The following is a 13627-nucleotide window of genomic DNA, read 5'->3' as shown; positions in this document are numbered from 1 at the left end:
AAAAGACCGCGCCCCATTGCTTTCCGAGTGTGTGGATTGTAAAAATGCAGGATTGAACCAAATCTAGTTTGCTAATGCTTTTTGTCAAACAAAACGAATAATTGTTCCATAAAATATCAAAATAGCTAATTTTACCAAAAAAGACAGAGGATCAAAAATAACGGATGAGATTTTTTCATAATTCCCGAGTTATTTTAACGAAAAACCATTAGGTATCCACTGAAAACTTTAGGAAGTTTTATTATCACCTCCATCAATAGCGAATCAGAATTTTGATTTATTAGACTCCGTCAGATTTTCATAATATTAAAAAAGAACAACAGAATCTGAGAAAACTAGAGAAATCATATACAATTTAGAGAAAAAAATTAGCCAAAAAAGGTAAGATTTAAATGGCAAATATACTTATCTTTTATTATGGCTACTATAAACATAATTTGAAATGCTCAATAACTGTACCTCAACATTAATACAGACTTGCTTGCAATTGGGAATAAAAAAGCAAAAAAAAGTTAAAAAGGACAGCGCCAAAGCACAATCCAAATCCTTTTTTAATTGCAAAAATCAATGATGGGTCTAAAAACTGACTTTGTGCGGTTCTTAATGAATCGTAATTGCTCCAATTTGTTGCAGAATATTTATTTCGGCATCTGAAAATCTTAATGTATCAAGAACAAATGATGCGCTTTTGATAAATTTAAATTAGCGAAAGGTTGCCAAATTGATTGTTTCAAAACATTTTCTTGGGCACCTTTGGTAAAAACAGCTCCATTTGAGCAAACGAAGATAGTGTCAGCAGATTTTATGTCTGCAAATCCGATCAGTTTGAGTAAGGTGTGCTAAAGAGGCATATTTGGTTCCATTTTCCAAAAATGCAGAAGTTCCAGAAATTCAGCCAAATTTTACCTAAAAGGGTCAATTTAAACATCGCAGCAACTCCTTTTTTAAGCGTAAAATCAGTATATTATGGCTATGGTTAACAATTTCGTAATATGTTTTAAGCAAAATTAATTAAAGTTCCAGCAAAAACTACGAAAGGTGTGATCAAAACATCCGAAGTGAGGACAACCTTCACATGACTTTGAACCTCCGTAGCTCCTCGGACAAGGCGAAATTCAGAAAAATCTTCTTGGTTTCAAATTCTGCGTTTTACAAGCTTTCTAATGATACCACTCACAACTTTGTACGATGAAGTTTTTGACCGGCGAAAATTGGCTGAACAAATAAAACCCAGTTGAGCATAGAGTTCCCCTTCCCACTTAAGTGGGTCGGAACAAATATGAGGTTTGGGCTAGAGCGATAAATAGTAGAACGAGGTTTGGTATAGACCGGAATTATTAGTACCCTAGTTGAGAAGACCGAACAAAAACGACGCAAGAAATGTTCGGTATGTTCGGTTTTCTACGTAAGAAATGGTCGGCATGTTCGGTTTGTTCAGTATGATCGGTTTCAAATGAAGGAAATTGTCGGTATGTTCGGTCTAGAAAGTAAGAAAGCTTCGGTATGTTCGGTTTTGCGAGAATATATTAGTTTCCGTGATTTGTCTACATGGGTATTTTCAACTTTGCCCGAGTCAGCTCGAATTGGGAAAGTGAACTTACGAGGAAAGTAGGCACATCAAGTAATTCCTTGAGAACTGAAATACATTCTAGGTCAATTGCATGTAGTAGAATGTCAACTGCATTCTGTTCAGCTGTGTGGTGAATGACGTCAGCTACTGTCTCGTGTCCTAAAACATAAACAACAACAATATTACTGTCAAAAACCTAACTACCCTAGTCGATTTTAAAAGTTTATCTTACTAAACAAGGGGGCAAAATTAGAAAAAATTGGTTTGACGACTTATGTCACGTTGTATGTTATATAAATCGAGCAACTAATTTCCATACGAGTTCTACAACAATTGGTAGAGCGTTGAATTATTCAGAAAAATTAGAGTTCAGCCCGACGGAAACGAGTTTGCAAGAAATTCGCAAGATAAACTTTCGTCTTGCAAGATCATAAAAAAATAGTGTTTTTTAATCACAATTGCAAGATCCCACAAGATGGATTTTTGGTCTCAACTTGGTCCCTGGTAATCAGTGTATCACTAACCTGCAAAATTGTCAAGATTGATAAAGGTCGCACAGAAAGAAAAAGAAACAAAAATCAATTTACCTGGCAAGCCCCGAAGTTCTTTTTAATTCACGCGCTACAATTTCTTCAACTTCAAATATGATAAGTATGCCGGTTGTTTTAAATCAATGAAATTGGTAAAATAATTTTGTTTTTTTGGTCGCTTTGTTGGTTCCCTCTGATGTTTTCAAATGCTTAAAGATTCAATTGTTCTTATTTTTTAGGTAAATAAAAGTCAAAGAAATAAACATAGCTGGAAAATTGCCAGAAAGTAGCCGTAAAAACTTCGTAGATCTGCAGTCTCAAAAAAAGTAAAAAAGACACACCAAAAAAGAAATTTACTCTTTTTATTAAAAGCTGAGATGTTATATTAAGAAAATGATTTAGAATCTGTATAAGTTTTTGCTGCCTCTATTACCTGCTCTCAAATAACCTTCATTTAGAGTGACACACATTCAGTTGACCTTATCTCTTTGAAATAAAGTAAACAAAAGTCAAATTTAAAGTGAGGAAGTCATTTTGAGAGTGAGGCACGTGTGAACAAAAACTTAATCACGCGAATGAACAAAAAACCGAATCCACTGAGCTTGAAAACTAATGTCACGCCGGCAATTCAGTTGAAATTGCATGAACGAATGAACAAAAAGCAGATTTGAAGTGATTGTGACGTCATATGGTCGCATCAAAAATCTTGATGACGAAATAAAAAAACATAGCAGTTCAATTCCTGACGGACATTTCAAAGAATCTTCATTGACTAAACAAAAAACTAGACCTAGAACGAACTATGAATGAATAGGGAAAATGAACCATTTCTAAAACATCAGATAAGAAACTAATAAAAAAAACAGAAAATCAAGGCCAAAATCCCGCATGTAAACAGAAAACCACGAGCGAGAAAAAGAAATCTGGTTCAATAAAATAAACTAGGCCTAGAATGAACTATGAATGGATTGGGAAAGCCATTTAGAAAAAAAATCCTATCTAAAAAATTGAAAATAACAGTAAAAATTAAAGTGAAATTGCCGCATCTTAACAAAAAACTACTAGCGCAAAAGCGAATTTTTGTTCCAACACCGTTTTCTCACTCTATTTTAAGATTAGACGAAAACATTTCAGGCCGCAAAACCACGCGCTTTTCCGCTCCTCTTCGTGTTTTGGTGTGATCAAATTCTTTACTCCAATTTGACTTCAAAAATCGTGAAAATGTGTGAACAGATCTTAAAAAAAGCCAGCGCCCCAATACATTTCAAATTCTTTCAATTGTAAGAAAGCCTCAGCTTTCGCTTCGCGGCTATTAAAAAATAGTTGCTGGATTGATGTCAAAGAGGCCGTTAGAAATGTAAGTTTTAAAATGAAGCTTCAGTTATAATACGCAGGCACTTTAATTTTATAAAAAAGAGAAAATAGATAAAAGCATTAATGAACCCCTTTGGTTGATAATTTTAAATATTTAAATAAATGGCAACATATAAGCAATTTCAAAATCCAAAAGAGCAAATGATAGAGTGAATTAATTTTTTTTTCAAAACTAAAATATATTTCATATATTGAAGTTTATGCTTTTCTACGTGAATGAAGCGATGTGATATTTGAACAGTGAGTCTAAAATCTTCCATAGTTATTTAGATAAGAGGCGAAAAATGAAAATTTGGATAAAATGTAGGGAAATTGTTCCGTGAAAACAATGATAATCAGCCCATCTCTTCACAGCAAACGTATCAGAATAGTACTGATATGAAGTGAAATTTTTATTAGAAGATCTGACTTATTTTACTCTTTTATTGCAAAAAAGTAAGAGCGACCCTTAAAATTGCTTTTAAAATCGCATTTACGCACGCTTGTATATTGGGCAAATGTTGCCATATAAGGAAACTGAGTAACCTTGTCACTGTTTATATAAGGGAAATCCGATCGTTACTGGATTAAGGCAATTCAGAGTCATTCAAAACTCCTAAAATTACAAAAATTAAACCCCCTAATTGCAAAAATTAAACCCCCTAATTGCAAAAAAAAGAAAAACTCTCAAATCCGTTCCTTTGATGTGGGTAAAAGTTTGCTTCTGGACACGGTTTGGGGTCTTTCCGATTGTAGCCCCCCCACAATGAAATTATAGCCCCCATTATGGTATAATTACCGTGATGGGGGGGGCTCTAGGTAATCTGACCACCAAGCTGGGGGGTCTATAATGAGAAAGACCCCCGGTTTGTTCTCTAATGACTCACCTATGGATTTTAGAAATTTGGCACTTCGTTTCCGGTTGATGTTTCCCATCTGGCACATGTTGGCAGAGTTGCTCGGGGGCACCGGCTGCTGCTGGAAGTTTGAGAGCAGATTCGTACTCGAAGAGTGCTGCCTCCGAGGCGAACAAGCCGACGATTGCTGCTGTTGCTGTTGCTGCTCCGCCGCACACGAGAGGGCAGATGACCTGCGTGTAAGACCAGTAGCGCCCTGGGTATTTGCCGACGTCCGGGAGTCCAGATGCTGACCTCTGGATCCACCACCCCCACCACCACTGACACCCGATGTCGAGTGAAGTTGACTTCGCCTCTCGCGGTAAAGTTTAGCTCCGCTCACACTTTCGGGTCTGTCAACCGAGTAACTCAGCCGGGAGTTTGCGGTGAATCGGGTCTTTCGCTGTTCCCGTTCCTGGACGCCCCTTCTGGGACTTGCCAGGAACTGGAGCTCGTCGGTTGAGCGTAGAGGGGGTGGACTGGTCTCTTCCTGTTGCTCCTCCTGGTTTCTCAAGTGGGTTCCAACAATGATGTCCGGCTCACTTGCCACGTGCGTCAACACCTAAATCAACATTTCTCAGTACAACTTTTTTTTTAAAATTATTTCTTTAAGAAATAACTGCAAGACGCACGGCATTCTGCCTGGTTGTAATGAGCTGGGATACTTGTGAAAAATTAGCTGGAAAAATTGTAAAGTGAAGCCCGATACATTCTGTCCCTCAATTACAATTTGTGTTGTTATATAGCAATTTACAGATCTATTTTGATTCGGCCCCCCAGTGTTTTTTTATGACCCCCAGTTACAAATTAAATGTTGTTATATAGCACGTTACTATGTAAGAAAATAGCACGTTCGCTGGGGCTCATAAAAAATTTATGCTCACTAAGCTGGGGGGGGGGGGGACAGAATAGATCCCACTTTACTTTGTAAGAAATTGCACCTATGCCGGGGGTGTAAAAGATATATACCCACAAAGCTGGATTGCCAAAACATACAGTAAATTTATCAAATCTATTTGATTTGTCGAAATTGAGAAAAATGAAGGAACAAAACAAATCAGAGAGACTAGCAACCATAATAGATTGACCATTCAAACCACATTTTTGGTTGAGCCAATTTTGGCCGATCGGTATTTTTTGTAAAGAGATACAAATGCTCGCGAAAAATTGAACTAATTTCTGAAAAAAAAAATTTTTACTGAAAAGATCCCTAAAATGTTTATTTCTCGGTTTATAGCTGCTCTTAATCTAACATGTTAGATCACCGGACCACAATTAACAATTGAGCAGGAATTTTTAGCAATTCCAGAGTGAGAAATATTACCAACAGGGTCTGTTTTTGGTGTATCCTGTTACGAATGGTAAGTTGGCATTTAATAAAAAGTCTGTGATTTAGAGCTTTCGAAAACTTTGGAGCTTTCGGAAACTTCTCAAGCTTCGGACTCTCGCAGCCCCCCAAGGAACCATATTTGCATCTACCTTACATAGCTTGACTATGGTTATAGCAACCGTTAGGTTATAATCTACAAAGAATCATAGAACTCATTCATATATATATATATATATATATATATATATATATATATATATATTACAACAATTTCAAAAAAAACGTAAATGTTAGACCAGTTTTTGAGCAAAATAAATTTCTCATTTTGTGTGATTTATATCGCTATCACTGGAACTATCATGTTTTTAGAATGATTACCATTGCAAGAAAAAAACAGTTTATAAACATATACATATATATATATATATATATCAGATATATATATATATATATATATATATATATATATATATATATATATATATAATATATATACACACACAAACACACACATATATATATATATATATATATATATATATATATATATATATATATATATAGGTATTAGTACGATTACTAAAATTATTTTCTGGTGTTTAAACTGGGCAGGAATGGAGGATTAAGTTCTCCAAACTTTCACATCGCAAAATTTGTAAGTCATCGAGAGAAGTTAAGTGAATTTTTCTTTCACTAATTTGAGGCTGCTCGCATTATTAAACGGTGAGAAAAAATCAATACGGAATAGTTTATATTGAATTTTAATAAATAAAGTTTGAATAGAAAAAAAGCAAATTTTGTTAACGCCGTTCATAGAACTAATAAATTAAAAAAAACTTTTTCTCAAAAAAAAGACGCGTTTGTTTTATCTCTTCACTTTTTTCGCTTCATAGCTGAAAAACTCAAATTTTTGAAATTTGATGTTTATTTATGATCATATAAGATGTTCATTTTTGTGTTCTCCTTTTGATACACAAGACACATAATCCTGCACTTCAATCTATGTTAGACAATTGACTCATTTGATTTTCAACTTTGGTAGCCGTTACAAATTCGACATTATAATAGTAAGGTTTTGCTGACATGTGGAACTTTCGAGAAAGACATTCTCCTGTTTCTTTCGGAAACTTACATTTTGAACTACTATCTATTGAATCTAATATCTTTATTGGAAAAGGCAAAACAATTGGAAGAGTTGAACAATTGGATAACTCAAGATTGCAAAAATTTGGCGCGTGGAAAAAATGTATTAACATAAATCGACATTTTAAGGGATCTAATTGACGTCAAATATCCACTTGAGAATTTCAGAGACAGTTTGATTTTGTTTTTGAACCAAAAGCACTACCAGAGCCTTCTAAATTTACTAGTTATCACAATGACATCCGGTATAAAAATTCAATTAACAGTTTTTTCTCATCTCATCATCCTTGATCAATCTGTTGTTTTCAACATTACGTCCAAATTCTTTAGATTAATGCCCCGGGATAAAAAGAACTCAGATCACACTATCCTAGGAATAACGTAACGCGCAAAAAATTTGGTTAAAACATGAAAGTCTGGACAAGAACGCACAAAAAGTTGTGAAGACACAAAAGTCTGGTGAACGCGCAAAAGTCTGAACATGAACGCACAGATGGTTTTATGAACGCACGAATGTCTGGATATGAACGGAAGAATAGTCTGATGAACGTACAAAAGTCCGGTGAGCGCACAATAGTCTGGACTTGAACGCACAAATGGTCTGATGAGCGAACAAAAATCTGGAAATGAACGCACGAATGGCCTGGTGAACAAACGAAAGTCTGGACCAGAACAAGCGAAAAGTTGTGAAGACACGAAAGTCTGGTCAACGCACAAAAGTCTGGACATGAACGCAAAAATGGTCTGATGAACACATGAATGTCTGGACATGAGCGCATGAATAGTCTGATAAACGCACAAAAGTCTGGTCAACGCGCAAAAGTCTGAACACAGTCACATTCCTTCTGGGACGGTCTGGACATATCCACTTTCAGTCTGGGACCTCAACCTGGGTAGTGATATACATTTTTTTGTATTTTGGAGTAGAATATTTTGGAATGGAGTATTTTGGAATAGGTTATTCTGGAGTAGGGTATTTTGCCCTATAAGTGTTTTGCCCTGACATTGTACAGTAATTCCATAGATTTTCCTAACCTTTGGGAATTGGGGGTTGCGAGATGATGGGAACAAATTATTGGCTCCCTGCTTGCGATGGTCGGAACCCAGCTGGGCTGTTGATGAGTTGTCTCCTGTGGGCGGTGGTTGCTGTGGTGATGTGGCTGCTTTTGGGTCCAGAGGGCTGGTTGAAGTGGTCACGTGGACTGAGGTGTGGTGAGAGGGTCTGTATCCTCTGTTTGAGTGTTTATTATGCTGATAACTCACTACTGTCGGCTTCGATTTCTAAAAGTAAAATAGCTATTGGACTTGAAAATGGAAAGTTTTGACTGTGCATTGCTGTATACTCTCGTTTTATTTCATTTGAAAATTTGTTTTTTGTTTTTATAGCTTCATTTGATGTGCTTATACATTATCAGGGCATTTGTTCCAATTTTTGAACCGTTCTTATGATAAGTGATCTTTTCCGTAGTACAATGCCGACGGTCAACTTGCAAGGTCTTTCAGGATTCTTGCCTATGTCAGTTAGCTTGCAAGGTCTTGCAGTAATCTTGCTTATGATTGTTATTTTGAAAGGTGTTGCAATATTCTTACCTATGACGGTTATCCTGCAAGGTATTGCAATATTCTTTCCTATGATGGCTAAATTAAAAGGTGTTGCAATATTTTTTACCTATGATGATTATATTGCAAGGTCTTGCAATATTCTTGCCTACGATGGTTAAATTGAAAGGTGTTTCAATATTATTACCTATGATGGTTAACTTGCAAGGTCCTGCAATATTCTTTCCTATGATGGTTCAATTGAAACGTGTTGCAATATTCTTACCTTTGATTGTTAACTTGCAAGGTCTTGCAAAATTTTTGCCTATGATGGTTAAATTGAAAAGTGTTGCAATATTCTTACCTTTGATGGTTAACTTGCAAGGTCTTGCAATATTCTTGCCTAAGATGGTTAAATTGAAAGGTGTTGCAATATTCTTACCTATGATGGTTAACTTGCAAGGTCTTGCATTATTCTTGCCTATGATGGTTAAGTTGAAAATTTTTGCAATATTCTTACCTATAATGGTTAACTTGCAAGGTCTTGCAATGTTATTGCCTCTGATGGTTAATTTGAAAGGTGTTGCAATATTCGTACCTTTGATAGTTTACTTGCAAGGTCCTGCAATATTCTTTCCTTTTATGGTTAAATTGAACGTTGTTGCAATATTCTTACCTATAATAGTTAACTTGCAAGGTCTTGCAATATTCTTGCCTATGATGTTTAAATTGAAAGGTGTTGTAATATTCTTACCTATGATGGTTAACTTGCAAGTACCTGCAATATTCTTGCCTATGACGGTTCAATTGAAAGGTGTTGCAATATTCTTACCTGGGATGGTTAACTTCCAAGGTCTTGCAAAATTCTTGCCTATGATGTTAAATTGAAAGGTGTTGCAATATTCTTACCTTTGATTGTTAACTTGCAAGGTCTTGCAAAATTTTTGCCTATGACGGTTAAATTGAAAAGTGTTGCAATATTCTTACCTTTGATGGTTAACTTGCAAGGTCTTGCAATATTCTTGCCTAAGATGGTTAAATTGAAAGGTGTTGCAATATTTTTACCTATGATGGTTAGCTTGCAAGGTCTTGCAATATTCTTGCCTAAGATGATTAAATTGAAATGTGTTGCAATATTCTTATCTATGGCGGTTATTTTGCAAGGTCTTGCAATATTCTTGCCTATGATGGTTAAATTGAAAGGTGGTTCAATATTCTTACTTATGATGGTTAACTTGCAATGTTTTGCAATATTCTTACCTATGATGGTTAAATTGAAAGGTGTTGCAATATACTTACCTATGATGGTTATCTTGCAAGATCCTGCAAAATTCTTGCCTATGATGGTTAAATTGAAAGGTGCTGCAATATTCTTACCTATGATGGTTAACTTGCAAGGTCCTGCATTATTCTTGCCTAAGATGGTTAAGTTGAAAATTTTTGCAATATTCTTACCTATAATGGTTAACTTGCAAGGTCTTGCAATGTTATTGCCTCTGATGGTTAATTTAAAAGGTGTTGCAATATTCGTACCTATGATAGTTAACTTGCAAAGTCCTGCAATATTCCTTCCTATTTTAGTTAAATTGAACGTTGTTGCAATATTGTTACCTATAATAGTTAACTTGCAAGGTCTTGCAATATTCTTGCCTATGACGGTTCAATTGAAAGGTGTTGCAATATTCTTACCTAGGATGGTTAACTTCCAATGTCTTGCAAAATTCTTGCCTATGATGTTAAATTGAAATGTGTTGCAATATTCTTACCTTTGATGGTTAACTTGCAAGGTCTTGCAAAATTTTTGCCTATGGTGGTTAAATTGAAAAGTGTTGCAAGATTCTTACCTTTGATGGTTAACTTGCAAGGTCTTGCTATTTTCTTGCCTAAGATGGTTAAATTGAAAGGTGTTGCAATATTCTTACCTATGATGGTTAAATTGAAAGGTGTTGCAATATTCTTATCTATGATGGTTATCTTGCAAGATCCTGCAAAATTCTTGCCTATGATGGATAAATTGAAAGGTGCTGCAATATTCTTACCTATGATGGTTAGCTTGCAAGGTCTTGCAATATTCTTGCCTAAGATGGTTAAATTGAAATGTGTTGCAATATTCTTATCTATGGCGGTTATTTTGCAAGGTCTTGCAATATTCTTGCCTATGATGGTTAAATTGAAAGGTGTTTCAATTTTATTACCTATGATGGTTAAATTGCAAGGTCCTGCAATATTCTTGCCTATGACGGTTCAATTGAAAGGTGTTGCAATATTCTTACCTGGGATGGTTGACTTCCAAGGTCTTGCAAAATTCTTGCCTATGATGTTAAATTGAAAGGTGTTGCAATATTCTTACCTTTGATTGTTAACTTGCAAGGTCTTGCAAAATTTTTGCCTATGATGGTTAAATTGAAATGTGTTGCAATATTCTTACCTTTGATGGTTAACTTGCAAGGTCTTGCAATATTCTTGCCTAAGATGGTTAAATTGAAAGGTGTTGCAATATTTTTACCTATGATGGTTAGCTTGCAAGGTCTTGCAATATTCTTGCCTATGATGTTTAAATTGAAAGGTGTTGTAATATTCTTACCTATGATGGTTAACTTGCAAGTACCTGCAATATTCTTGCCTATGACGGTTCAATTGAAAGGTGTTGCAATATTCTTACCAGGGATGGTTAACTTCCAAGGTCTTGCAAAATTCTTGCCTATGATGTTAAATTGAAAGGTGTTGCAATATTCTTACCTTTGATTGTTAACTTGCAAGGTCTTGCAAAATTTTTGCCTATGATGGTTAAATTGAAAAGTGTTGCAATATTCTTACCTTTGATGGTTAACTTGCAAGGTCTTGCAATATTCTTGCCTAAGATGGTTAAATTGAAAGGTGTTGCAATATTTTTACCTATGATGGTTATCTTGCAAGGTCTTGCAATATTCTTGCCTAAGATGGTTAAATTGAAATGTGTTGCAATATTCTTATCTATGGCGGTTATTTTGCAAGGTCTTGCAATATTCTTGCCTATGATGGTTAAATTGAAAGGTGGTTCAATATTCTTACTTATGATGGTTAACTTGCAATGTTTTGCAATATTCTTACCTATGATGGTTAAATTGAAAGGTGTTGCAATATACTTACCTATGATGGTTATCTTGAAGATCCTGCAAAATTCTTGCCTATGATGGTTAAAATGAAAGGTGCTGCAATATTCTTACCTATGATGGTTAACTTGCAAGGTCCTGCATTATTCTTGCCTATGATGGTTAAGTTGAAAATTTTTGCAATATTCTTACCTATAATGGTTAACTTGCAAGGTCTTGCAATGTTATTGCCTCTGATGGTTAATTTAAAAGGTGTTGCAATATTCGTACCTATGATAGTTAACTTGCAAAGTCCTGCAATATTCCTTCCTATTTTAGTTAAATTGAACGTTGTTGCAATATTGATACCTATAATAGTTAACTTGCAAGGTCTTGCAATATTCTTGCCTATGACGGTTCAATTGAAAGGTGTTGCAATATTCTTACCTAGGATGGTTAAATTGAAAGGTGTTGCAATATTTTTACCTATGATGGTTAGCTTGCAAGGTCTTGCAATATTCTTGCCTATGATGTTTAAAGTGAAAGGTGTTGTAATATTCTTACCTATGATGGTTAACTTGCAAGTACCTGCAATATTCTTGCCTATGACGGTTCAATTGAAAGGTGTTGCAATATTCTTACCAGGGATGGTTAACTTCCAAGGTCTTGCAAAATTCTTGCCTATGATGTTAAATTGAAAGGTGTTGCAATATTCTTACCTTTGATTGTTAACTTGCAAGGTCTTGCAAAATTTTTGCCTATGATGGTTAAATTGAAAAGTGTTGCAATATTCTTACCTTTGATGGTTAACTTGCAAGGTCTTGCAATATTCTTGCCTAAGATGGTTAAATTGAAAGGTGTTGCAATATTTTTACCTATGATGGTTATCTTGCAAGGTCTTGCAATATTCTTGCCTAAGATGGTTAAATTGAAATGTGTTGCAATATTCTTATCTATGGCGGTTATTTTGCAAGGTCTTGCAATATTCTTGCCTATGATGGTTAAATTGAAAGGTGGTTCAATATTCTTACTTATGATGGTTAACTTGCAATGTTTTGCAATATTCTTACCTATGATGGTTAAATTGAAAGGTGTTGCAATATACTTACCTATGATGGTTATCTTGCAAGATCCTGCAAAATTCTTGCCTATGATGGTTAAAATGAAAGGTGCTGCAATATTCTTACCTATGATGGTTAACTTGCAAGGTCCTGCATTATTCTTGCCTATGATGGTTAAGTTGAAAATTTTTGCAATATTCTTACCTATAATGGTTAACTTGCAAGGTCTTGCAATGTTATTGCCTCTGATGGTTAATTTAAAAGGTGTTGCAATATTCGTACCTATGATAGTTAACTTGCAAAGTCCTGCAATATTCCTTCCTATTTTAGTTAAATTGAACGTTGTTGCAATATTGATACCTATAATAGTTAACTTGCAAGGTCTTGCAATATTCTTGCCTATGACGGTTCAATTGAAAGGTGTTGCAATATTCTTACCTAGGATGGTTAACTTCCAATGTCTTGCAAAATTCTTGCCTATGATGTTAAATTGAAAGGTGTTGCAATATTCTTACCTTTGATGGTTAACTTGCAAGGTCTTGCAAAATTTTTGCCTATGATGGTTAAATTGAAAAGTGTTGCAAGATTCTTACCTTTGATGGTTAACTTGCAAGGTCTTGCAATTTTCTTGCCTAAGATGGTTAAATTGAAAGGTGTTGCAATATTCTTACCTATGATGGTTAAATTGAAAGGTGTTGCAATATTCTTATCCATGATGGTTATCTTGCAAGATCCTGCAAAATTCTTGCCTATGATGGATAAATTGAAAGGTGCTGCAATATTCTTACCTATGATGGTTAGCTTGCAAGGTCTTGCAATATTCTTGCCTAAGATGGTTAAATTGAAATGTGTTGCAATAGTCTTATCTATGGCGGTTATTTTGCAAGGTCTTGCAATATTCTTGCCTATGATGGTTAAATTGAAAGGTGGTTAAATATTCTTACTTATGATGGTTAACTTGCAACGTTTTGCAATATTCTTGCCTATGATGATTAAATTGAAAGGTGTTTCAATTTTATTACCTATGATGGTTAAACTGCAAGGTCCTGCAATATTCTTTCCTATGATGGTTCAATTGAAAAGTGTTGCAATATTCTTACTTATGATGGTTAACTTGCAAGGTCTTGCAATATT

The 13627-nt window shown here is 35.0% G+C and overlaps 1 protein-coding gene across 2 annotated transcripts in view; it reads right to left on the bottom strand.

Annotated features, from left to right (window-relative positions):
- Positions 1-1261: 1261 nt before the first annotated feature.
- Positions 1262-13627, bottom strand: part of LOC142357772 (uncharacterized) — an 18468-nt gene continuing 6102 nt past the window's right edge. For both annotated transcript variants that reach the window (XM_075409307.1, XM_075409308.1), the window contains 3 exons: positions 7858-8103; positions 4341-4911; positions 1262-1729 (listed from right to left, as the gene is read on the bottom strand). In XM_075409307.1, the coding sequence (XP_075265422.1) occupies positions 1545-1729; positions 4341-4911; positions 7858-8103 (1002 nt within the window). In that variant the 3' untranslated portion in view covers positions 1262-1544. The remainder of the gene's footprint in view (positions 1730-4340; positions 4912-7857; positions 8104-13627) is intronic.

The sequence above is a fragment of the Convolutriloba macropyga genome, unplaced genomic scaffold, assembly GCF_964194025.1.
Source record: "Convolutriloba macropyga unplaced genomic scaffold, txConMacr16.3 SCAFFOLD_2941, whole genome shotgun sequence".
NCBI lineage: Eukaryota > Metazoa > Xenacoelomorpha > Acoela > Convolutidae > Convolutriloba > Convolutriloba macropyga.
This window is presented reverse-complemented; position numbering and strand designations above follow the sequence as displayed.